At 42.2% G+C, this 25,368-nt stretch overlaps 3 protein-coding genes across 6 annotated transcripts in view; 2 read left to right on the forward strand and 1 right to left on the reverse strand.

Moving 5' to 3' along the window:
* Positions 1 to 13,370, forward strand: part of LOC130163719 (lysine-specific demethylase RSBN1L-like) — a 37,967-nt gene extending 24,597 nt beyond the window's left edge. Inside the window, exons 5-9 of the mRNA XM_056368067.1 lie at positions 605 to 742; positions 2,351 to 2,493; positions 7,091 to 7,261; positions 7,399 to 7,507; positions 8,435 to 13,370. Coding sequence (XP_056224042.1) covers positions 605 to 742; positions 2,351 to 2,493; positions 7,091 to 7,261; positions 7,399 to 7,507; positions 8,435 to 10,507 — 2,634 coding nt within the window. The 3' untranslated portion in view covers positions 10,508 to 13,370. The remainder of the gene's footprint in view (positions 1 to 604; positions 743 to 2,350; positions 2,494 to 7,090; positions 7,262 to 7,398; positions 7,508 to 8,434) is intronic.
* Positions 13,371 to 15,005: 1,635 nt separating this feature from the next.
* Positions 15,006 to 17,417, reverse strand: LOC130163511 (transmembrane protein 60-like). Of its 2 annotated transcripts, none has more exons than XM_056367774.1 (3): positions 17,235 to 17,417; positions 16,794 to 16,885; positions 15,006 to 16,654 (listed from the first exon to the last, which is right to left on the reverse strand). In XM_056367774.1, the coding sequence occupies exons 2-3, from the start codon at positions 16,875 to 16,877 to the stop codon at positions 16,337 to 16,339; spliced, it is 402 nt and encodes a 133-aa protein (XP_056223749.1). In that variant the 5' UTR covers positions 16,878 to 16,885; positions 17,235 to 17,417; the 3' UTR covers positions 15,006 to 16,336. The 2 variants fall into 2 exon arrangements, with proteins under 2 accessions (XP_056223749.1, XP_056223748.1); XM_056367773.1 differs by having other exon boundaries at positions 16,794 to 16,921; positions 17,235 to 17,416.
* Positions 17,418 to 17,768: 351 nt separating this feature from the next.
* LOC130163675 (protein PHTF2-like) overlaps positions 17,769 to 25,368 on the forward strand; it is a 56,568-nt gene continuing 48,968 nt past the window's right edge. For 2 of the 3 annotated variants that reach the window (XM_056368011.1, XM_056368013.1), the window contains exons 1-2: positions 17,770 to 17,959; positions 22,565 to 22,624. The gene's annotated coding sequence lies outside the window, so the exon portion shown is untranslated. Of the gene's footprint in view, positions 17,960 to 22,564; positions 22,625 to 25,368 lie in introns of all 3 variants that reach the window. The other variant, XM_056368012.1, reaches the window with a different exon arrangement.

Here is a 25,368-nt window from a genome sequence, read left to right on the forward strand (position 1 = left end):
CGCGATGTGCCACCCCTCCCACAACAGAAGGGACATTGAGGCTCCATATTGACCCTGCCGAAGGTGCGGCCACTCAATAATAAGATTATATCTGTAATATCTTGAAGATTCAGTTTACATTTCTCAGATGAAGAGAACAAATGACCATTAAATTGTGGTTGAGTGTCACATTTTTCACAATGAAACACTGTGTGCTGTTTTGTTTTCTCCTGTGGTCTTTGTTAGAGAGGAATACATGTTTCTTCATTTGTCAGGACTGCAGTCCTTTGGTTTTATAATGATATAATGGTGATTTACAGTTTGCTGGGTAAACTGATTTGAAAAAACATAATCTAATAGTGTTTGCATTCTCTTAGCCAGACACTCAGGATGTAATGTGAAAAGTTTGCTGCAGTGTTTTTATTCACCTGCACTTGTCGCCTCCTCCTCTCTGGAAATACAAAAAATTATATATTTATTTGTCAAGAGACTGAACTCCTGCAGCTGCTGTCTGAGTGAACACAGTAATCAGCCTTGCCCGCTTGCTGTAGTGTTAGAGTAACATTACAATATCACTGTCTTATGTGTCTTTTTTTTAATAAATTTTTCCCTTTGATTGCTGCAGGTGAAGAAGACATACAGTCACGGCACATACAGAGCCGGGGCAATGAGACAAATCAGCCTGGTAGGAGCTGTGGACGAGGAGGTCGGGAATTATTTCCCAGAGTTCCTCAGCATGCTGGAGGAGTCGCCCTTCCTGAAGGTGAGTCAGGACAGGATGAATGACAGTAATCCTAAACAGCAACAGAACCTTGCATTTAAATAGGAATGGATGAGGAAGCTATAATTTATATCATGATTCTATGCTGAGAGGTCAAAGGAAATGTATCTCATGACTGTATAGTTTTATTTTTTTGAAAAAGGACCAATTATTTCCTAAAACATCTGTTACTTAAATAGTGCATTTGTTAGGAGCAACTTTCAGCACAGGATTTATACACACTTTGTGTTATTATTGTCTAGTGAGTATTTAAGGCAGCAGAACGATGTATGTGGGACTGAGCCGAAAGAAATTACAACTACAATGTTAATGGAAAAACATGTCGCCCAATGCAACAGTGTGGCTCACTGATATGCTTTTAGTTTTCGGATAGCAATAGAGCTCCATGTCACAGAGTAAAAAGAAACAGAGACAATACTTTTTTTGTCTGAACCCGGGCTGCTGCGGTTAGGACTGAGCCATCATGGTACACATTCTACCAGGTGAGCCACCGGGACGCCCTCTACAGACAATTCTTGTAAGTAGGATAAATACTTTTTTTTTTCCCCATCAAAACCACCGGTATTGCTTCTTGGAGGTGTCCGTTTGTGCCTCACACTATCATGTGTGCCATGGTGGTTGAATTAGATGTGGGAATATTTGTTGGGGAAAAACTGGCTAAAATGTTATTACGTCAGTGTCCCTCATCTGTCTGAGTATTTGGTCTTACACCTCCTCAGGAACATGAGGAAAATGTCTGACCATCTACTGCTTCTCTCTCTGCTCTCTTCACTTGTGTGTCACTAACTGATTCAAGAAATCTAAACAAAACTCAGCTGGGCGTGCTCTCTGATTGTTAAACAACACTGCACAATGTTAGGGGGATTAGTCGAGATGTTATGTGACAATGTTCAGCTGGCAGACACTGTCACATAACGCCTTTTCAATGAAATGTAAAGTAGGCTTTAGCTACTCCACTCACAGTTAACTTGCTCATACCTCATAAATATTCTGTGCATTGTAAATGTGCAGTAATGCAGCTATAAACTAGATGTGCCCAAATATTTCAATATATTTACACCATAGATTATTTGGAAATGACACAAACTAAACAGAGTGATTTGATGCAGCTTCCAGCTTCAGCTCAGGAAGTTGCCTTTCTTTTTTAGAACGTCTGTGCAGGCACAGACCACCAAAACGCTGTGTTTAGTGCTGTCCCTGAAATGCAGGCGTGACAAGCTTTTCTGCTGTTTGCCATCCTGTGCTGACACTTCAAATCTCCTGCATGCAGTGTGGAGGAGTGGTGTCGTATGCTGAATATCAAAAGCCACACATCCTCTGGCGCTTCCTATCTGTCGAGAGTTTTGGCTCTGATTTGTCACCGTCTGAAACATCTTGGGTGCCAGTGACAAATTTCGCCACGGGGACGGTTTCTGCTCATGAGATTTCTTTTTAGGGAATCTGTGGAATAAATAAAATACTTGATGAAGTGGTTAACAACTTAAAAAAAGAAAGTGAAAGATGTACTGACATATTGCTTTGATTATATTCCCTCATGTCCTCCTTTTTTTCTCACGTTCCCTTCTTTTCCTCTCATCTGTCTGGCCGCAGAGGACTCTTCCATGGGGAACGTTCTCCAGTCTGAGGCTGATGAGTCCCACAGAGAGCGACGACGGTCCCATAATGTGGGTCAGACCAGGAGAACAGATGATACCTGTGGCTGATATACCAAAGTCCCCTTTTAAAAGAAAACGGTGAGCACACTACAGCTTACTGCACATTGTATAAACGCACTCAGATAAATACAGCCAAGATTTTGGATCCCCTTTAAACACTGCTGTGAGACAGAGACAGAATTTGCAGGGATTTTGGTCCCTATGAATTTTGTTTGTACTGCCTACAAGTCTCAGTGGTGTGTGTGTGTGTGTGTGTGTGTATGTGTGTTTGTGTGTGAACTTTAATGAGCCAGCTTGCCTCTGTACTCTCCACACAGCACATGAGGACTGATTATGAAAAAAACAGTAACAAACACACACTCGCACATTTTGAAGGCAGCAGCCGCAATAGCCACACGAAGCTTTGTTGTAGCCCAGCAGCTCCGGATGAAGCAATTACACCCTCTGTGTTTGTCTCTGTCACAGTGCCATTGTTGCTTACACAGACACAAACACACACAATATCTGTTTGAGACCATGAGAGAAATGATGTGCGTCTGGTGTGTGTTTGTGTGTGATGTGAGCGGTATGTGGCTCACCACTCAGATGAGATCATCGCTATGTTAATAGAGCCAACATCAGACGCTACTTCACATGGCAGCCAGCCAAGCACAGGACAACACACACCACACACATTCCTCCCATGCTTCATTTACTTCTCTCTTGTCTCTGTTGATTGGTAATCATATCAATGCTAATGTTTTGGAATTAATTTATTTAATTTTTGCTATAGTTGATTTATTTTAGCGGAAAAAATAAGTTAATCAGTACAGAAGATATTAGTTGAAGTAATTTTTCCAAGCATGAATACAAACTATTCCCTAATTCCTGCCCCTAAATAATGAGGATTTACTGCTGTTCTCTGTTTTATATCATAGTAAACTGAATATCTTCAGGTTTTGGACACAAAAAAAGGACATTTGAACACATCACTTTGGGCTTTAAGAAATTGAGATGGTTATTTTTTCTGACATTTCTGACATTTTATTGACCAAGCTATTGAGTGATTAATCAAAAATTAATGATAATGAAAATATGTGGTAGTTGCAGCCCTTATTGATTTTTTTGTCTTTAGATTCACCCACGAAAGCTTCACTCAGTCAGACTTTTCTGGCTGGAAAAAGAAGAAGTAATAAAGGAAACATACTTGCTTTTTAATCAGCGACTGCATCTGAATCCAAACTATAAATACATGCAGTATGTCTCACTTTTATACATGCGTCTAGACAGTGTTTGAAGGGGGTTGCTGTCAAGAGAGCGTGTGTCAGTGTGAATGACTGTCAGAGACACTTGTGTAACAATTGGGGCTGAAAGTATCTGTTTTTATAGAGACGCAGTGGACGGCTGGGGAGAGAGAGGTGGTTTAACAATTCCCTCCTCTCCTGTCTTTCGTGTGCAGTCTCATCCCATCACATGATCATAAATCGCCATTAGAAACAATCTCAAAGTGACATCTACAAACTGAGGTGTACTTTAATCAGTATTTCCCCCTTTTGTCTCCAGCATCTCTCCTCAGTCGCTCACTTCCATCCTTCTTCAAGCTTTCCTTTTTTTTCCTCCTCTCCTCCCTCCTTTCACTGTCCTTGTCCTCTTGCTACCTCTAAATATCGGCCCTGTCTGTCTCTCCCTGTTTCTCTTACAATCCATCTTCTGTTTCCTCCTTGTGACCTCTCTTTCCTGCTTTAAGTTGATTTATTTCAGTTACTGTGCTGTTACTTTCAAGAGGACTATAGGTGTGTTTACAGAAAGCACATTTAATATGTCATAGGAATGTATGTCTGTCTGTGTGTATAAGGTAAAAGACATAAAAGAAAACTGCTGTGCATAAATGAAGTAGAAAGAAAAGGAGGGCGTGATGTTATTTGCAGTGAGACCTTGTCTGCAGTTTGACCGTGTGCTGTGTTGAAGGCTGCTTGTGCATGGAGAACATCTCCTCACAGCGTTGCTTCTTTTTTCTCGTGGTTTCAGCGAAAAGGTCAAGCTGTTATGCATTTCTGTCAGCGCTGAGACTCGCAGTCTGAGAATTCAGCTTGATTACAGTGGTCAGACGATGAAAATAAACCAAAATATTTCAGCTTTTAGTGAAAGAGTGCCGTGCTTCCGGAGATTGACAATAATTGCATAGTAACGGCAGCGGCCTTGGCCAGCACCAGTTGCAAACCAGTTGCTGAACATGCTGTTCCGAACATTACGAATGACAATCAAGATGGGTCCGTTGAGAACCTGGTGGCTGTCAGCAAGATGTTAAACAGCAGCCTGCTCAGTCAGGACGTTTGTTTAGCTAAAGGGTAGAACTCAACAACCAGCAGATTATTAGATTACTCGATCGACAGAAAATATGTGGCAGCAACTTTGACTGTAGATTTTGTCTCCCTTCACTTACAATGGAAGTGCATTGTAGCACCTGACTGACATTAGGTGGGTTTTCATTCACCTGTTTTTATGCACATTTTCAATTTCAAACCTGCATGGAAATGTCAAAAATTAAAAGAATATATATATATATATTACTTGCCACATCTTACTCACTTACTGCTTCTTGTTGCATCCTTTTCTACTTCAACAGTTTAATGGTAAAACAGGAATAGATGGAAATGCATATAAATTTGCATTTTCTTTTGCTGATTTTTGCTGATTGAAATTTTGTTATAATTTGGACTAAATTAGGATGAAAACGTAGCTATTATAGATATAACAGTTAATCAATTAATCAGTAAAGTAATTAACAATCAGAATAATCATTAGTGGCAGCCCTAGTCATAGATTTTCTGCAGATAAGTACATTAAGCAGGTGTGTGAAATGTAAATGTGATATACATCTTTCTAGGAGTGTGCTGTAGCTTTAAGATGTACATTAACAGTATTTGTCTTCAGAGGTGGTTTCCTCTGTCTCCCCTTTGTCCTTCTCTCCCTCCTCTTTACCCTCCTTTTACTGCCTCATCCCTCTTCACCCCACCTTTCTCCTTCTTTATCCCTTATCCTTCTTTTTCCCTCCATCATCTCCTCTCTCTCCCCTTGCCACTTCCCACTTATCTGTTCTTCTTCCTCTCCTCTTCTCTTTCCCAATTTCTTTTTGACCATAAATGCACAGTAGTCTGTCTTGGTGACTTGGTGGTGCAGACATTTGCGTACCCGCTGTACATACTGACACACATGCCAGAACAATGGGACCTCACATATAAAGGATAGTTAAAGAGTTTCAGGAGATGATAGACTTTGAATATCACTATAGATGTGCACGTTCAGCACTCCTCCCTCTACACCCTCTTCTTTTCACAGTTTCACTTACCAGCTTTTCTGGTTTTACATTCATTACTGTCAGCCTGCAGCTCAGACACACTGAGCTGTGCGTGTGTGTCTGTGCACGTTTTGTGTGTGTGTGGTGTGTGTGTGTGTGTGTTTTTAATCTCCCCCTCCACTCTCTAATATTTTCCTCTGCTTCTTTCTTCCTCTTCCATCAGCTCCTGCCTCTCCTCTTATCTCTGAATGAATGAATGCACAATTCAGTGTTCAGCACGGGTAGTCTTGCTGCTGTTCTGTCTCTGTATGTGTGTGTCTGTGTTACGCTCATGTAGGGATCTCTCACAGACTGTGTGTGTGTGTGTTTATACTCTTGTTTGAATCTGACTGCAGCTCCAGTGTGAGTCACTGATCCAGTAGTGAGCTGACTGCAGTACTTCCATTGTTTGGCAACACAGCTCATTTTTATGCTTTTACTCGTTAGCCTCTCAGTCTGTGCGCACGAAGCCAAGAGTGTACGTGTGTGTTTGTGTTTGAGCATTGATGTGTGTTTATTCCATTTTACTTTCCATTATTTATTCTAAATGCAACCTCACCCTGATGATTTTATTTAGATTTTTCATTCTAATTTTCTCGCTACCAGTGTTTTGTGTTTTGAATCTAAATGAAGACTTTATTGATCATGCAAGGAAAGTGATTTTACCACCAGCGAGCATGAAAAAGTAAAGACATTGTGGAGGAAATGAAGGATAAAGATATTGGCCTAAACTGAGGAAAAGCTCAGGTGTAGTTAATGATATCTACAGACAAGAAATGTGACATTTCACAAAGTGCTGTGGGCATTCTTTTTGAATTCCTCTTCCAATTTTAAAGTGTCTGTCAGAGTTTCTCAGATTCTCAGATCACGTCTTCAGTTTGAATTTTGATTTTCCATACCAACAGTCCAAAATATGTCCTCAAATTACAGTGTGCAAAAGATTTCCAATAAGCGACTGACATTTACATAAAACACAGAAAAAAACATAAAAATAGTTGCTAATTAATGTTTTGATGATCAAAAGTGAAACACACTCAGTTAAGATTGATAAAATACTAGAATAGATCCTGAATACACTGCAAGGATGTTTCATAATGTCCACACGAATTCACCCTCCCAACATCCTGAGGACAGCAACACCAGCAGTCCGTCTGGTGCTTTTGCTTTGCACAGCAGACAGGAAACAAATAAAAGAAACAAATAGAACTAGAAGAATGAGCAGCCCACACACCTTTAGTCATTTTTCTACTTTAGACGCCAGAGACGCAGAGGCAGGGGGGAAATCTTCATGAAACTGTGTGAGCACTTGTGTGTGTCTTCCGTTTCTCTGACGGAGTGATCATTCCTGTCCTCTCGTAGCTCCACCAACGAGGTGAAGAACCTGCTGCAGTCGCTGCCCAGGACCAGCGAGCCCAGAGAGATGCTGTTTGAGGATCGGACTCGGGCCCACGCTGATCACATCGGTCAGGGTTTCGAACGTCAGACCACGGCGGCCGTTGGGGTGCTGAAGGCCGTATGCTCCGGAGAAGGGTAGGCAGTGAAGCAACACATGGTCACACTTTGGATGTCAGACTGCTGGGTGCACGTACACTGTAGATAGCTGATTGTTTTGAAGCAACACACGCTGTCCTCACTGACTGACATCATACAATCTCCCTTGTTTTCAGCTCGGAGCCTCCTCGTGTAACCAAAGACGTAGTGTGTTTCCATGCCGGTGATTTCCCTTATGTAGTTCAGAGGCTGCAGTTGGACTTACATGAACCCCCGCTGTCTCAGGTGTTACATTACACACACACACACACACACACACACACACACACACACACACACAGGCATGTCAATAGGCACTGCTCACTTATTAGATTCCGCCCAGTATAATCATCCTTTTAACATCCCCAAATTAGACACAGAATTATCCCACAGTGTAACCCTAACATAACACTTAATACCCAACACCAGGTGAAGGGGAACATTAACGTAAACTGATGTTGTTTGCTGGCACCTGGTGGAGTGAAAATGAACTGCAGTGTTAGTTCACTAATTTATTATTTGCAATTAATCTTAGGTTAAGTTCCCATGTAGACCTGTGTAGCTGATTCCACACAGTGACACCGTGACACTGCAGGTTGCTTTTGAACACAGCCCATCTCCTCAAAATGAAGTATGACACAAGGAGCACGTTACATGTCGGTGTAACGCTACAGCATCAGTGATGAAAAACCGCGTTCATCTTTTAAAAATCTCTATGTTGTTTTTCCAGCTGTATAGCTCATGTTCATTCTCTTCTTATAAATATAAAGTGTTGCAAGCGATACATAAATAAATGTAAAGTACCAGTTCACTGCTTGGCTGAGAAAAAATTCAGATTTTCACATTGCATATTATGTAATCTTACATTATGTTCAAATTAATGAATTGCTTAATTGAATGTAACAATAGAGCTTTTTGAGTTTGAAGTAGGGATTCAGGGGTTTTTTTTAACAATGAAACTTATCTATTCTCCTCCTCTCTATTCTTAAAACGGATTTACTGAAGTGACTAAAGGTTTTAAAAAATTAGAAAACTTTAAATTCTTCTTATATTGATAACGAGCGTCAGAGTCAGTTCTTAAAATAGATGTTAGTGTCAAAAGATGGGTGTTTTATTCTGGACTGCACCCCTTTATTTCCTCCATCTAAACCCTCGTCTCCTCCTTGTCTCCAGTGTGTGCAGTGGGTGGATGATGCCAAACTGAACCAGCTGCGTCGCGAGGGCATCCGTTACGCTCGCATCCGCCTTTCCGACGAGGACATCTACTTCATCCCCCGCAACGTGGTCCACCAGTTCAAGACTGTATCTGCCGTCTGCAGCCTGGCATGGCACGTCCGCTTAAGGCAGTACCACCAAGGAGAGGCAGACGAGGAGGAGGATGAAGAGGAGGAGGAGGAGGAGGAAGGAGATGTGAAGGAAGAGCAGGAGGAGAAGATCGTTGAGTCGAAGGAGAAGGAGACAGAAACCACAGAGTTGGGGGCAAAAGAAGAAGAGGAAGAGGAGAGGAGGAGAGAAAAGAAGGGTGAGAAAGGTGCGAAGGAGAGGATAAAAGAGGAGAATGAGGATGCAGATGTGGCAGAAAACAGAACTTTGCCAGTTGTCAAAAAGGAGGAACGGGATCATCATCGTCCTCACTCTCATCCTCAGCATCCACCTCTGTTGCCTCAGCCTGCTCGCTCAGTGGACTCAAACGTGGGCGGTGCCAGAGACAAAGAGGAGGAGACTGAGAGGTTAAAAGGAGGAGCAAAACTCAAACCGCAGGATTCACCTGCTGCTAAGGTGAAGACAGAACCTCCAGCTCCTCCTCTTTGCAAAAATAAATCACCTTCGCCTCTCCCTCTGTCCCCTCCTGCCTCTCGCCATCCTCTTCATCAGGACACAAAACCCAAAGTATCATCAAAGCCCCATCATCATCATCATCATCACCACCACCACCACCACCACTCGGACAGCAGAATGACGTCTTCCAGTACAGCGTCCTCCTCCTCCTCTTCCTCTACTTCTCATTCAGATCCCAAATCACCTCGTTCTCCATCTTTTTCTAAGTCTTCCTCCTCCTCCTCCTCCTCTGCGCCTTCAGCTGGTTCCACTGATACTCCTCCTTTGCGCTCCTCTTTTGCTGCTCCCAGTCCGTCTTCTTCTACCTCCTCTTCCGTTCCTGGTCTGTCCACATCTTCCTCCACATCAGCCTCCGCTACTTCTTCCCTGAGTAGTCCCAAGCCTAAAGCGGACTCGCATCTCTCCACACTCCCTCCTTCCACCATCTCGTCGTCTTACCAGCCGCCTCCCTCCTCTCAGTCAGACCAAGCGAAGGACAGAAACTCACTGCGTCCGAAGCCAGACGCTGATTCAGACACACGGACACAAGTGCAGTCAGAGGTTCGAGCATCACAGGGCTCACCTGCTGTGGGTGTACACACACACACCTCCCAAGCTGACGCACGGACACACACAGTAGCTGACACACGGACACAAATGCTCCCAGAGAAATGGACTCACAGTTCGGACTCCAGGACGTCGGCGGATCCACAGATACGTTCGCCACAGGACTCCGGGAGGCAAGGGATTTACATGCAGCAATACACACCGCAGCATCTCCCACCTCCTCCTCCTCACCTCCCTCAGATGCTTCCCCCTTCCTACTCCCCTCTCCTGCCACACTCCCACCTCCCTCATAGACCTCCAATCCTCCCCCCAAATCAGCTGTCCAATCCCTCCCTCCCTGCACAGCCACAGACTCTTAACTCTTTCCTGAGTCAGAAACCACCTCCCCATTCGGTTCACATGAGCCAGCTTCACCTGCATCCTCCACACCAACCAAACATCACCACCCAGTCTCAACCGTATTACCAGCCTCCCCTGATCCCCTCCCCGCCTCATCCAAACACTCCTCTCACCAGCTCGCAGTCTCTTCCTCCTCACCTTTCTCACCATCACCAGTTCGCCAAGACCTTCTACCCTCCTCAGCACCCCCACTTCCCCTCTCACCCCTTCCTCCCCCCTCAGTCTTTCCTCTCTCAGCCACCAGGTTCTTACCCGCTACAACCGCAATACCAAACCTCAGCACCAGCGCAGGTTCAGCTCTCTCTGTCACAGCCTTTCCCCCATCCCCCTCCTCCTCCTTCCTCCTCGCAGACCCTGCCTCCCCTTCCTCCTCCTCTTCCCCCTCCTCTCCCCCCTCAGCCTTGCCCCTCTGTCCTCTCCCCGCCCCCAAAGCATGAAGAGGAGCAGAGACAGATTTTATAGTAGTTTTTGTACATAATGATGCTGTTTTTAAATGACTGTATATGTACAAGGTTTTATTTTGGTTGTGCTGTTGTAAAACAATGTAAAAAGGAAATAACGGGGAGGACAGTGAAGTGTATCGGTATGGACACAGATTCGTAGTTTATAAAGCAGAGTTGGACTTTATTTACCCCACACCTCTTGACTGGACTGGTTTAGACTGTCCTGATGCTTTGGTTGTGCTCTGGTTCAGAAATATTAAGCAGTTGTTGCATGTACTGGTAGTTTTGGCCTTTAGTGAAGTATGGGCGCGCCAAAATCTGACACTGAAGAAGAGATTTTCCAGGTTCAAGTCTGCCAAACTGCTGTCGTTCTTTTGAAGTGAGCATAGCCCTTTTGAATATCAGAATATCTGAGAGCCGTCAGAGGTAGGAAGTGTCAGATTTGTGACAGATATTTATATAAAAAAAGGTCATGATGACGACCTTTTTGTGAAACTTGCAGCTAATGCTTCCAGTTTGTGGCTTTTTTTCTAGTATATTCTTTGTGCCCAAGACTGTTTCTGGAATAATGATGGGTCAAACTGATATTATACAATACACAAATGTATTGATGTGATATCACTACATTTCCTTAACTATATTGTATTGATACATCTTAATCAATACAGTATATTGCAGTAATTTTCCCTAATATTGTATTTTGAGCAATAATGCTCCGCAATAAGCTGCTGAATATAAACCTGCATTTCCCAGTTATTGATGTGGTGACAAGTATCAGTATTTTTATTCAAATTTCAAAGCGATTGATACACAGCCAGTAATGTCCTGTTGAATCATGTTCATTGAGTCAGCCTCCGTGAGGAGTGATTAAATGTAATTAACAGGTATCTTAAATGATTCTTCTAATCAGTTGCAGTGTCTTATTGCCCAAGAAGAATATTAGTGCAATTAAATGAAAATAATGCCCCGTATAAAATAGGACTGAGTAGGGTAAGCTACAGGCTACAGCCAGTAGCACTGTAGACAATTACATCATAAGAAGAGTTGCAATTTAAAGTATTGAAATTATCTTGTACCCGTAGCCCTCAACACCAGTGGCAGAGCTCTCAGTGTAATTTCGCTGTGTTTTTCAGTGTCTGTTGGATGTCTACCAGGGTCTCCTAATTTTGGAAACTGAGCACTTGCTGGTCAGCCAGGGAAGAATTCAACCCAGCCAAGGCTGTTACACAGAAAGGCCTTGAGAGTCTCAGGAAAAACTATTCAGGACACATCCACGAATACATTGGTCTCCTGAGGAAAAAAAAACCTCAAAATCTTAATCACTGGCTAAAACCTGATCCACTGATTTTACTGGAGCTCTAAGAAATCTTTCAGGGTCATTGAAATATTGTTCAATCTGCAGCATTATATTAGCACCTATGCAGCTACATCAAGAGCTTGCCATGAGGTAGAGCAATATCATACAGATTCAGTATGTGAAGACTTCCCAAATGTGACTCAGTATGGCACTTTGTAACACAAATACATCAGCTGCAGTTTAACTACAGTTGATATTATCGAAAACACATTGGGTCATGTCAGCTTATCAACAATTTCAGGTTCTTCCAGGATTATTGTTTTAATACATTCAGGCCTCAGCAATTCTATGATATAACTTTTTATTCTGTGTGGACACTTTGAAAACAGATGGTACACTGTTGAGAGTTTCATTCTCAAAGCACTGTTTATCTATTTACCTGAAGTCCAGTTTCTCTACAGTGTGGAGTATCCTGTCTATAAAAATGTTTTATTTATCAACCAGGGACTGAAGTGAACTCCTGTGTTTAAAACTACAATAAATTATTGAAATTGTTTTAGCAACAGCTATGAAGACTGTATGTTTTTTCCAAGTATCTGATTTTAGGATCAAACTCTTCTGTCTCAGTGCTCATCCCACAGTTGTGGAACTTTTGTTGTTGAGAGAAACTTGATTTTTTCCTTTTTTTTTTTTTTGTTATTGATGTCTTGATTTGACTTTATCGCTATTGGAGTACAGCCCATCTGCTAATGTAGCCCACATCATTTCCCCAGTGCCTGTCCTTAACTGTGAACTACTAAATGGTCCAGAGCCATATAGAGAAGGAGTTCTGCACTTTCGTGGAAATTTTTAGGAGTCCAAGTTTTAAGTTTTCACTGGAAAATGAAAATGAAGCCTTAAATTGGTCCCTAAAGCCGCTGAAAACTCTCCAAATATCTGCGGTTTAAGTTGGGATGGTTCAGTGGAATGATATCCTGAAAGCAGGGTTGTGTTTTTCATGATTAGTCTGACCACAAGCCGTAGCTTCAGCTCTCTTGGTCAGTTTGCCTCATAGGACTGAATTTCAGAGACAGAACTCTTCACTGTGTGGCTCTGGAGAGAGCTAGGTGATTAAGCACTTGATGCCAGTTGCACGGCGCTCTGCAGCTCTTTTTATGCTTTGGGGTTTCAGATGTTACAAAAACATGACAGGAACTTATATATTTTTTGTACAAATGTGACAAAAATTAAGGTTGAAAACAAAAAAAAGTCTTCAGGGGCTAGTGTTGTTTTCACAGAATTTATTTATCTCAAGGTTTTGGTTTGGTCTTTTTTTCTATTTTGTTTCTGTGATTTTTAACTGTCAGCACTGTAGTGTACATAAGAAGTTTTGTAAAGAGGAAAAAACTTGTAGTGTGGTTTCTACTTTAAATATGAGCCGAGCTAATAAAAGGTTCAATGTATGAAACTATTGGGGTAAGAATTGATGCTTATTGCTCTGGTTAAGAGCATCTATGTTTAAAAATGTGTACTTTCAAGAATTGAATTGTTCATGTATTCTTGAAAATTAGACATTTACAATGACATTAAATAACGAGTCATTTTATGTATGGATTATGTCATTTTGTGGCTTTTTATGCCCTAATGTGAGAGAGAGGGGATGACATGCAGCAAAGGGCCACGTGTCGGATTCAAACCCGGGCCGCTGCAGCCATGACTATGCCCCAATGGTACACACTCCACCAGACCAGCCACCGAGGCGCCCCGATGTATAGATTATGGATATGAGGAACGAGGACGGAACCCAAAATGGTTAAGAAAAAAAAAAGGTCAACATTTTGACCACTAGGAGCACTAAGGAGCAGTGTTTTTCGAGTGGGTCCCTTTTTGTTAAGATAAAATATAGACTATAGCAGCTTTAAGATGTAAGAGTTATTTCACATTGATATTAGATGTACTTGGATTCACCACTTTACTGCCTGCCTTATGACAGAAGCAGCTTTGTTTGTAAGTGTGGTGAGTTAGAGACCAGAGACACCTGTATGACTTTAAAGGCACCAAAAGGCCATTCACCCCAGTTATTTCTAATTCTAAGAGACTACACCTCTGATGTATACCTGCCTGTGTTTTCTCTCTCTGTGTTTCTATTATGCAAGCCGCCCACTCACTGCAGTCTGCAACAATGAATTCAGCAGTTTCACCAGGCGAGATGTGAGCAGACAACACATATACGCCACAATGCAGTAGTCCCATAATACGGGGCTGGTGTGTGTCAGGTCAAATACGACTCAAAACAGCCTTTTTCCCCTCATTTCATCCTTTCATGCTCTCTTTCACACACACACACACACACACACACACACAGTGGGAATGCCAGAGGAGCTCAGCTGACCTTTAAAGGGTGGGAGTGGGCGTGAGGAAGGAAGTTGGAGCAGGGACAAAGAAAGGGTTTTTGGAGGGAATACTCGGAAAAACCTCATTGAACCACGTGAATGTGGCGCGCACACAGACTGTACAGTCTTTGAGCGTACACTGCTCATTGTTGGGGGTTTGATTGTCAATTGCAATGGTACAAATCACCAAGAAACAGCACTCAACATCAGGTAAGCTGTGAAATTAACATCAGGTTTAGTACTTTTCATACCCCTAAAACACTTGGCAGATCTTTGCATCCACCCCGTTTCTACTGTCTCTACTCAACTCTTTCTGAGGATGGCCGATGATAAAGGTGTGGTGTCTGACAAGCTGTTTCCACTTTGGAAACTGGCTTGAGACTGCATCCCCTTAAAAGCCTTCAGTAAGTGTGCCCAGTACTGTGCTTTTTATAAATGAGTTCTCCCCATAATTTCAGTTCCTCTAGCGGACATTTTCCGGCTGCTGTTAATGGTGGTGTCAGTGCAGCTTGGACTCGGAACAGAGATTGCAAACTGGAAGCACTGATCTCACACAGTTACGCATGTGAACATTAAAGTTCCGTAAAGTCATAAACGACATGTTACAACATTTAAAGAGAGAGAACAGACAAAGGGCTTCAGTGTGCTCTGTTTGCATGTCAGTGGAGCTGAAGTGCTTCACAGCTCATTTCAGGTCATGTCCCAGAGGGATTTTCCCAAACCCCAATTTTTGTTTTGCATCGTGATGTGACTAATGCGATCCTTGTGTACATGGAAACAATTGCATATGAATTTGCACTGTTACAACGACTGCTAAAATTACTATTTACCAGACAAACGCACCACAGTGTTCATGTAAATCGAGTCATTTATTGTTCAAACACATGCATGCCATCTCATTTTCATGTCAACATAGTGCAAAGTAATGCGAAGAATGTATCGGAAATACTAATGAACAATCACATGGCACAAAAACCAATTTCAGTCACGCACAGTGTCAGCTGTACCATGAAGTCGAGCTGTGAATCAATGATCAGCTTCACACATTTTAAACTGCTGGTAGAAAATATTCAGATGAGCTGTGTTCGTTTGACAATTAACACTGTAATAATAAAACTTAACATACAGTAGGAACATGATCTTCATCTCTTAACACAAGTCTTTTGCAATAGATTTCCCATATCAATCTGAATGTAAATCACAGAGTACATTACAAGTTAAGGGTTTTATGACCTTGGACCTTGCACCTAATAACAACTTACGAATTTATTTTCATGGGACACATGATTTCAACGGTACAAAAGAGATATTGTACAAGGCAGAGGGGGGTAGCCCGTAGGTAAAAAGAACATCACAAGTTGTTCCAAGAGCCTTTTTGTCCTGAGCAATTTCTTAAATTATCTGTTATTTATTCCTTTGTGTGCTAGTAGCCAAACAAGCTGTTCTCATCAACACTTTGAAAGTTAATTTATAATTTGTAAAATCAACCAACAACCCTCCACAGCTCAGGAATGAAAAGACAAAGTGTCTGTGCGTAAATACAGCCAAACAATATCTGCAGCACATTTAACAAAATTTACACTCCATGATTTGGTACCAAGAGTGATAGTTATGTTATGCAGCTTAAATAAAGGAAGTGCAGTTAAAATTCACCAAATACTATTCACTTCCCTCTCTGTGTGACGTTCCTTATAAGAGCAGCTGTGCTAGCTCATGTACAATAAAGATAAACACTAGAAAACATTAGAGGAAATTCATGTTTCTTCCAGTGTCGGTTTCACAGTAGTCTTAAATATATGCAGTTTTTTCTTTGTAAAGAAAACAGAACCATTGTTGAGCTGTTTTGGACTTTTTTTCTTTAAATCCTACAATCGGATTTACAGGCAGCTCTTCTTTGACACAGGCAGCAGAGTCCCAGCTCTGCTAAAAACCTCACAGCATATTTCACTGAGATCCGAGTACATGATTTCTATTTTTACACAAAGTCTATTATTCTAAAGATCCAAGGTATCAGATGATGACTTGATTCCTTCTTGAGGCCCGGTCCTCTCTGGAAACAATTAGACTAAAGCAAAGCCTCCAATTTCACAAAGCAATGGTCATACAAACATATTTTATATTATGTCTTTTGTTGGTGTAATGATTTGTGACAAGGTTTGAAAGAGCACTCTGATCACTCTCAGGCCTCTCTCCTCTCAGGAAAGATATTCAGCCCCAGCTCCACCAGCGCTCCCAGCAACATGGTCCACAACGGTATGCACACAAACGTCAGCTTTACATCAGCCAGCTTCTCCAGCTTGGCACACAGTGTCAGGCAGAAGCCCAGCTTGAGCAGCATGGCCGTCAAGTACCAGGCACGTAGACGCAGATCTGGGGAGCCGTTCCGTGGGTCGTACCCAGGCTTGCAACGGCCGGCCATCTTAATGGCAAGCATGAGGATGAGGATGCCATCAAAGACCCAAACTGGGAGGAAGATGAGGAACCAGTTCCACTGCACCTGGAAGGAAGAAATGGAGAGGATGGCGTAAGTCACAGAGTAAATGCTTTTACCCACAACTTCTATCTATTTGATGTGTTCATTTCTATTATTTCTATTTACTCAAATTGGTGGCTAATGGGATAATAAAAACCCTTACCTTCCCATCCAGTTTCAGTACTAGCATGATGAGGAAAACCAGGGTGAAGACCCAGGTCAACAAAACTCTCTGAGCCAGAGACATCTCACTGACTGGGGACACAGATCAGAGGAGGAAACAAACAGAGACTGTACGTACATGGGACAGACACAAGGAGACACAAATTATGATCAATATTTGGTAAATGGAGATATTCAGCAAGAACACCCACATAAAAGAATACACAACAGCGTTGGTATAGCTGCTAACAGCTATTTTAAACCCGGTAGTGTTAAAAACGTTAAACAAAATGTCACTAACACAAGCTGGACTAAATTTTTTAAAGGTATTCTTTCATTCACCGTTAGTTAGCAGGAATTACAATAGCAGCTAACTTTAGCTTTTATAGCCGAGTAGCATTAGGCTAAGCGTTTGGTGTTTTATTTAGAACGTCTGACTTACTTCAGTATATTTCTAGATCGGTGAGCGGCATTTTCTTCTCTCTGTAGGCTACACGCTGATACTGGCTTAACGTTTTTGATAATAAGTCACATAATTATCTACGGACGAGTCTGTTAAAGGATAACAGACGGAGAAATTTTAGGTCCGTTATCTGTGTTGCGTCCCGCCCATCACGGAAGCCAATTGGTGCTCGTTTCGTTACGTCACGTATATTTAATGTCTGTCATTCGTTGGTCTAACCGTAAAGTTTGTGCAAAAGCGCAAACTCGGTGAAAGTTTTTCTCATGTAGTGAATTATAATGTCCACTAGAGGTGAGTAAAGTTCTTTCAAATTATACCACTGGCTGTGTTTATGTGCGATTCACCGTGCTGCAACATGATACGGCAACGCTGTTATCAGTTTTTTTCCGTTTAGTTTAAGTTATTCACCGGAGTGATAATGTGACCCCGATATCCTTCTTCTTCTCTTTACTGACCGTTGGCAACGTTTATTGGCTTAAAATGTGATGGCGCCCTTATGCGGTGGTTTACGGTCATGAGCTGAAGTTGTGTTTGTACAGTGAAAGACAGAAGGGAAAAGCTAATGCTTCAAACAGCGGTGAGCAGACACTCAGCATCACTTCTACACAATGGACAAGGCAGGCGAGCACAGTGCAGCATAAGTCACGTCTAGAAAACACTGTTTGGGTCTGCGTGGGGTCTGAGCAGCCGTCGCCGCCAAAGAGGTAAGACTGAGCGGCTGCACGGTATGTTAGGGCAGCAGTGATCAGGATTTCAGTATTAGGCACAGCTGTGTGGGCTCTTTGTGCCTGCCGGTAGCTTAGCTAACTGTGTAGCATGACAAGAGCTAGGAGCACAAGGAGGAGGAGGGTTGTGTGTGAACTGAACCATGAAGACTGTCTGAAAACACCATGGCTGCATCTACATGTAGGCTAGCTTCAATATCAGCTACCTTTTGAAGAGATTTATTGCGCTGCACAGGTCGTGTCCTTTTTTGGAGTGAAAATACACAGTAACGTTCACTCTATACGATTTTGCTGTTGTGTACTTGACGACTGTAGTCTTACTGGCTTATTTGACACAGATGCACTCTAAACCTTCACATTTAGCCTGTTATATATTTTTATTGAAACTGTATTCTTATTCGCTTATAAAACACTTTAATCTTTCCACTTTAATTCTGCTAGAGCTGCAGCTCACCATTATTTCCATTACAGGGTTTCCTCATAATGTTTTATAGCGGAGGTGGGCCACCTCGACTGAAATCATTGAACATTTAAACCATAACACATGAATCGTCAGGGGAAACGAGCAGTGGTGTTGTCTCACTGTTGTTAAGATGCCATCATCTGCAAACTAATGTGTCGGGATGGTTTTCCACCTCAGCTAAACACTTTCTGTGTTTCTTTGAGTTAATGAGCTACAGTGGCTACACATAAACTATGGCAAACATTGCATGACTGGAAGATGACTTTTACCAAGCAGATTGCCTGTCTTACCACAGATCTGTGTCAGCATCTGGGTGGCTTACCACCATGGCTGAACAATTTTCCTAATGGAAAGCCCTCTTTATTGATTGATCTTCTGGTGAAATGTTTTCTTGATTATTCTTTTAAAATGCAAAATATTAGGAAATAATGAAAAATGTCAGTCACAGCTTCCCAGAGCTGAAAGTGGTTTCTTTAATTTGCTTAATTTGTGCAACCAACACTGCAAAATTCAAATTTAAGTTTCATTGAAGACTAAGAAAACCAATAAATAGGCTGTAATAGGATGTTCATTTTTGGCATTTTTACTAAAATGAAAAACCTAAAGGATTAATCAGTCGAAATAGTTGCCCGTTAACTTTGTTATTCAACCAATTGATTAAACTACTCATCTAATCCTTTCAGCTCTGAATTCTAATCTGCTCCACCAATCTTCATCACTAACATGAATCTGCCTTCTTACTCTCTGTTACTCTACTACCTAGTCGGGTTCCTCTACCTATCGTGTGTCACAGAGGGGAAACTGTCGCAGCCTTCAGCAGGCGGTCAGGCTCGCAGTTTGGCAGGCTGTCTGATTATCCAACATGATTTGCCATCCAGCCAGTCTGTCTCTTCCAGTGTCTGACTAACACTGTCATCACTCATCCAGATTTTCCACTGCACTTGTAATTTGACCCCTAAATTAACCGTGCTCACTGCACTGGCAGAGTCCTGTATGAATCCATAATGCTAACATACAGCAAAGACAGATAAGTCTTACTTCTGTCATCTAATATTTCAAATATAAAGTATGGATTTTTTGTCAATCAGAATATGTTCATACAGGATGAAGACGTGGAACAGATCAGACTACATATGAGTAATAAATCCAATTATAAAACATTGACATCACAGAATTGAGTCACTGCAGTATCATCTACTGTTTCAGCTTGACTGTGTTTGGACTGTAGCTAAGAATTTGACTGTCAGGTATACAGGTTAGACAGCAGTGCTGTGTAATGTGGACATCTGTATTTTAAAATGTCATGTACATTACTGTTTACTGTCTAAGAATCAAACCTCTGGAATAAGACTGTTGCTCAGGCAGTCCACCTGCAGTTACATTCACAACTTTACGCCCTATTAACGAAACCATACACGCTGAGAACTAAGACATGTACACACATTTATCAAAAAAAGGTTAATTAGAGAGATTAAAGATGGGTTTTGAATTAGTAATGAGCAGCCACAATGTGATTTTGAGCAAGGCACTTATAAAGTAGTTGTTCAGTGGCAAACTGTGGTGACAAGATAGCACTCGGCAAAAGTTTGCAAAAATGCAGTGTGTTTGTTACCCGTTGACAAATCAGACATGAAATCACCATCGCTGTGTCTTACACATCGAGACATGAGCTGACGGTTCTAACACACACCTGGATGTTCACACACACACACACACACACACACACACACACACACACACACACACACACACAGACACACACACACACACACACAACACACACACACACACACACACACACACACATTGTGGATGAGGCTACACAGTGCGTGTGACTTCGAGACGTTGATTGACTGATGTCCAGTTAAGCAAGAAGTACTTGTTAGTCAACGTAGCTGCAGCAGTCCTGCAGCGTTCATCGGCTGGAGGTCAGTCAGCGCAGTCCGATGTATAGTGTGTTTGTATTTGCATATACATGCATTTGCATAAAGTGAGTTGTAGTGGTTGACTGACTGCCTGACTGAGTGTGTGTGTGTAACTCTAGCATCCATAGTCAGTTGTCTGACCAGCGAGTCCCTTTGTATTTCTTTGTATCTCTTTGTTCTCTCTGGCTTTCTGTCTCACCCTTTCTCTCTCTCAGTTGATTTCTTCTCTCCCTCTGTCTCTGTCTCTCTCTCTTGTTCTGTCTCTCTTTGAGGAGCTCTCAGACGATGCTCTTTGTGTTGTGCAGCTTGAATCTGCCTGCAGAGCTGGTTACATCACCAGCTGCAATATAGTTACATCACACACTAGACTGCCGTATCATCTTATGTTATAGCCGCAGAGTGGCCTGCAGGACAATGATATAATTCATAGAAATATAGCCATTATGATGTTGAGTGCGAGCAGGAAGGTCACAGAGAAAGTGGACACATTACAAACTCAGCTGCACTGCAGTAGACTGGCAGGTCAAGATGACCTGTGACAGGATGGGAAATCTACACCAGGAGCATTTTGTCTCTGGACCCAGTCATGCTTTCTGCTAAACACAGGAATGCATCACCGTGGTTTTTAAAAAAAACATTTTTTTTAAGGCCAGTACCATCAATCTGTATGATCCTACTGATATGATTGCTACTTCAGTGTCAGGGTCCCTGTATTGTGCATGCTGGCTCACTGTCACTCTGTCAGGACTTACTCGGACACTTGACCAACATGGAGCCATTTGATAATGTTATCAGTAACACCTGTGCTTTTCCTACTATGACAAGTCAACATGTCTGCTGGGAAAAAAGCCTATTGATACACATTTTCATTGTTGTTACAGGTCAATCATTGCTAAGACCAATGTAGCACACCCATACGAGTGTTTGTAGTTATTGTGCGTTATTAAAACTGCTCATGTGGAGTTTGGAATGATTAATGTGTCATACATTCATCATATCTGAAATAAATCTTGAAATAAATCTTGAAATAATTGCCCCACAGCATTTTATGATTGATTTCTGCAGTGCAGTCTCCAACCACACTTATCATTCCTTATCCTTTTGAGTTACCGTGAACAACCACTGTAATGCTTATTTGGCATTTTACCTCCATCTAAAGAGGTCTCTGTTACTGTAGCAGCAACGAGATCTTCCACAAACCCACATCTGGAATCGCAAACCCCCTCTGCCTTGTTGCAATTGTGGTTGTGGTTTGTTGAACAGCGTTTGACCTCTTCCTTTCACAAGACTTGAGGAGGTCAGAGTACGAATACATGTGATTGTGATACTAGTCAGCCTTTAACTTATTGGGTTTTTCAGGTTTTTTTTTTTTTTTTTTTTTTAATTTTTTATAGGTTCATCTGTCAGCTGTTGCTTTGATGTGACATAGACTTTCCCACTGTAAAGAAAAGGACGGCCGTCATGTGAGTTACGTGCGGCGGCGCTAATCATTTAGCTACAGTAGTGTAACTTCCAGGCGTAACACACTGATGTGACTGCAGAGCTGAGTGAGCTTCACACTGAGCTGTCTTGCCCTGAGGAATGACTTGAAGAGACGTTATTGATTACCTACCTTGTTAGGCTGTCATTATGAAGAAGGTCAGTCTGAAGGATAGATGATGGTGATAAAGACGATATTTTGGGGATAATTATTAGATGGAAAAGGAGGATGACGGTAGTGATGGTCGGTCTCCTGACTTTCCACAAAGGGCTGTATTGTTAGAAAAGGTTGCTGCCTGATGTTAGTCATGATTGTTTTTCAGTATTCATACTGTGTCTAAGGGCAACACGTGCATGTGTGTTTTGAAGCCGGAGAAACTTGGAAGCCTCACTGTGCAGCTTCGACATGTGGACCAATTACACATTACAGTGTCCACAGGAAACCATTTTCCACACACATTGGATGTAGTTATTAGCCTGAGTGATCAAGAGGAAGCTTCTCTTTCCTGACTGGTTTTACTAGTATGTGAGAGCCTTAGGCACACGCGCACGCACGCACGCACGCACGCACGCACGCACGCACGCACGCACGCACGCACGCACAGGCCACGCACGCTGCTGTTGATGCTTTGAATCTCAAATGTGATCATCCCAGACCTGACACTCTTGACCTCTTGTCTCTCGCTCTCTGTCTGTCTTTGTTTGCCAAATGTCCAGTTCCTGTCCTAATTTGGTTGTGAGGACAAAACATCACTCAGCTACACGGCCCGACCAGAGGTGAGTCCTGTCTGTATGTGTGTGTGTGTGTGTGTGTGTGTGTGTGTTTTGAATTCATTGTGTGTTTACTAGTTGCAATTCCCCACCCCAATCTCCACATAGTCTGTTTTTGTTTTTGCACCGCATGCTTCAGCACCTCTTGTTCTGTTGCTGTGAGGGTGTCAGCTGCCTACACACACACACACACACACACACACACACACACACACACACACACACACACCTCAGACAGCAACAGCACTTCATGAGTACTGTTCATTATGTCTGAGAGAGAAGGACAGATGGAAAAATAGGAGAAAGTGTAAAAAAAAAACTACCCCTCTGAGGAGAGCACAAGCACAGGAGGCAAACACCAGGCTTTTTTCTCTATGCATGTGTCTGTCTCTGCAGACTGAGCCGCGAAGTCTACAGTCTACAGCAGCAACAGTTTGTGTGTTCTTTCACTTCATCCGCGGTTGCTGTTTTCCTGTCCAGCAAATACCCACCCACACAGTTTTTTCCAGGTTACTATTTTATGTCATCACATTATACAGAAAGGTATTGTATTGTATTGTATTGTATTCTGTTTTCATTTGGGTGTTTTTGCTGAATGCACAAATTCAAAATCCCAGAAAGACCTAAAAATAAGACGATTTAACTACGGAAGGATGGTCCGATGATGTTTGCCACAAGCCTAAATGAGCAACATATTGTCATATAAAAAAACAGCTGCAGCTTTATGTGATTGATTTCTGGCATGTCAGAAATTTTGGTCGACTCCACGAGTCTTTCTCACGACTGCTGTCAAAAGATTTGTCAGAAGATGTATTTGTAAGTTAGTTTTTAATTATTGGAATAGCATTTTACATGGTGCGGCCATGAGATTGAGCTCTGATATCAGACTGATCTTTGCTGCAGGTCCGTCTGCGGCTCCATACTTTTTTCTTCTTCTTACTTTCTCTTCATAGTAGAGTTGCACAAAGTAACGCCGCCTTTCTCGCAGGTTGTGGCTGTGCAGTAATGTTTTGTCCTAAAGTATTTTGATGTCATATATGTGCATGACCTCATTAACTAACGAACTGGAGTGTGTGTGTGTTTTGTGGTATGATGAAGGTCAAGTGTGGGGTTGTTTGTTGTCACTTGAGATTGTCAGGGAATCACCCTACATGATGGAAAACATGATCCCCCCCACGTCCCACCACCCCTCCATCTCTCTCACACACACACACACACACACACACACACACACACACACACACACATACACACATACATACACACACACCCCCTCAGCCCAGCTCGGAGATGTAACCTGCACCCATCATGAAATATAGAGCACCCAGAGAGAGAGGGAACAGTTAGTGTTACACATCACGAGTTAGCAGCCTCATGAAGGAGGTCTTTTCTCGTGCTCGTGTTTTCATCAGACATCCCAGAGCGACGTTACACTGTCGTCAGTTTGTATTAGAAGCAAAACAGAAAGAAAACCAAGCTGTTGCTTTCTGTTCTGTTGTTTTTGTCTTATTTGTCCATCGAAAAAAACAGCTTTGTGGTCAACTCTGATCGTGATCGGTGTTGCCAGCAGTATTCTTTCACGCTCACTTTCCATCTCAAGTCGTCTGACTGCCACTTTCTGCTTTTTCAGCCCAGATTTAGCAGCCTGGTTTTCACATACTGTGCCTAAACAAAATAATTTATTTTCTAAAAGCGAATATTGAGTTTTTATTTGAGCCCACATAGATGATTTTTGTTGTTAGTTGGGGCTTTTTGAGCAGCACCGAAGGGCACCCATCGGTGTTTGAGTGGAGGCTCACAGCAGAAAGTGAGACATTTTCCAGCTTTCCTGATGTGCATCCACACAGTAAAATAAAGCCTGACACCACTAAATTTCAAACCCAACGTGACTCATTTCAAAGTTTATGCAGCGTGTCACACCTCTGATGTTGCTGCAGTGGATGGAGGAATGAGGGAGATTATACAGTTGCACATCACAACATGCTGCCCTGACTTTTCTAAGGTACAATCTAGACAGTCAAGCCTCTTTGTTTTAATGCTTTCAGGGGTTCCCTCAGGAATTAGGTTTGCTGAGGTGGCAAGTCGGATCGGTGGTTGTGTATCGACGTAGCTGAATCTCTGACTGCTGTGCCCGTTTTCCATTACGTATCAGTTGATCTTTACACTGCTACTTTCCTGCTCTGATTAAATACTGTGAAGCAAATTTCCAGTGCGATTGATTATCCATCACCTGCTAAGATGAATCGGACGGATCCTGATGGATCCTATCTCATTATCAATGCAGTTTTCCAGATCATGGTTTGAGTCTGAGTTTCACAGATGAGGACAACAACTAGGAACTGAAAAATACAACTGATTACCCGAAACCAACCCAAGTCATTTGCAATAAAACGAGACATTAAGAATGGAAAGAGACATGGTGAGTGTGTGAAAAAAGTCAGAGGGTGGTAGGTTTCATAACCAATAGCATAAAATTTTAAAAAAAGAGAACAATTGTAAAAAAAAAAAAAAAAAACAACAACAAAAAAACCCAAAAAACAAAATCGTCATCTAGCACACACACGACTTCCATATACACACCCACTTTCCATTAGACACACTCAAAACACACTCACATAGTCATCACACCCTCACTCTCAACACGTCAGTCTTCAGCTGTAGTGATTTTACTTGTGTGTCTTTGTGGACTAAAGAAGATGGTTACTTTTACTGACTACATGTACAACCACACCCACACATACACACACACA

Source organism: Seriola aureovittata, chromosome 22 (assembly GCF_021018895.1).
Source record: "Seriola aureovittata isolate HTS-2021-v1 ecotype China chromosome 22, ASM2101889v1, whole genome shotgun sequence".
Lineage (NCBI taxonomy): Eukaryota > Metazoa > Chordata > Actinopteri > Carangiformes > Carangidae > Seriola > Seriola aureovittata.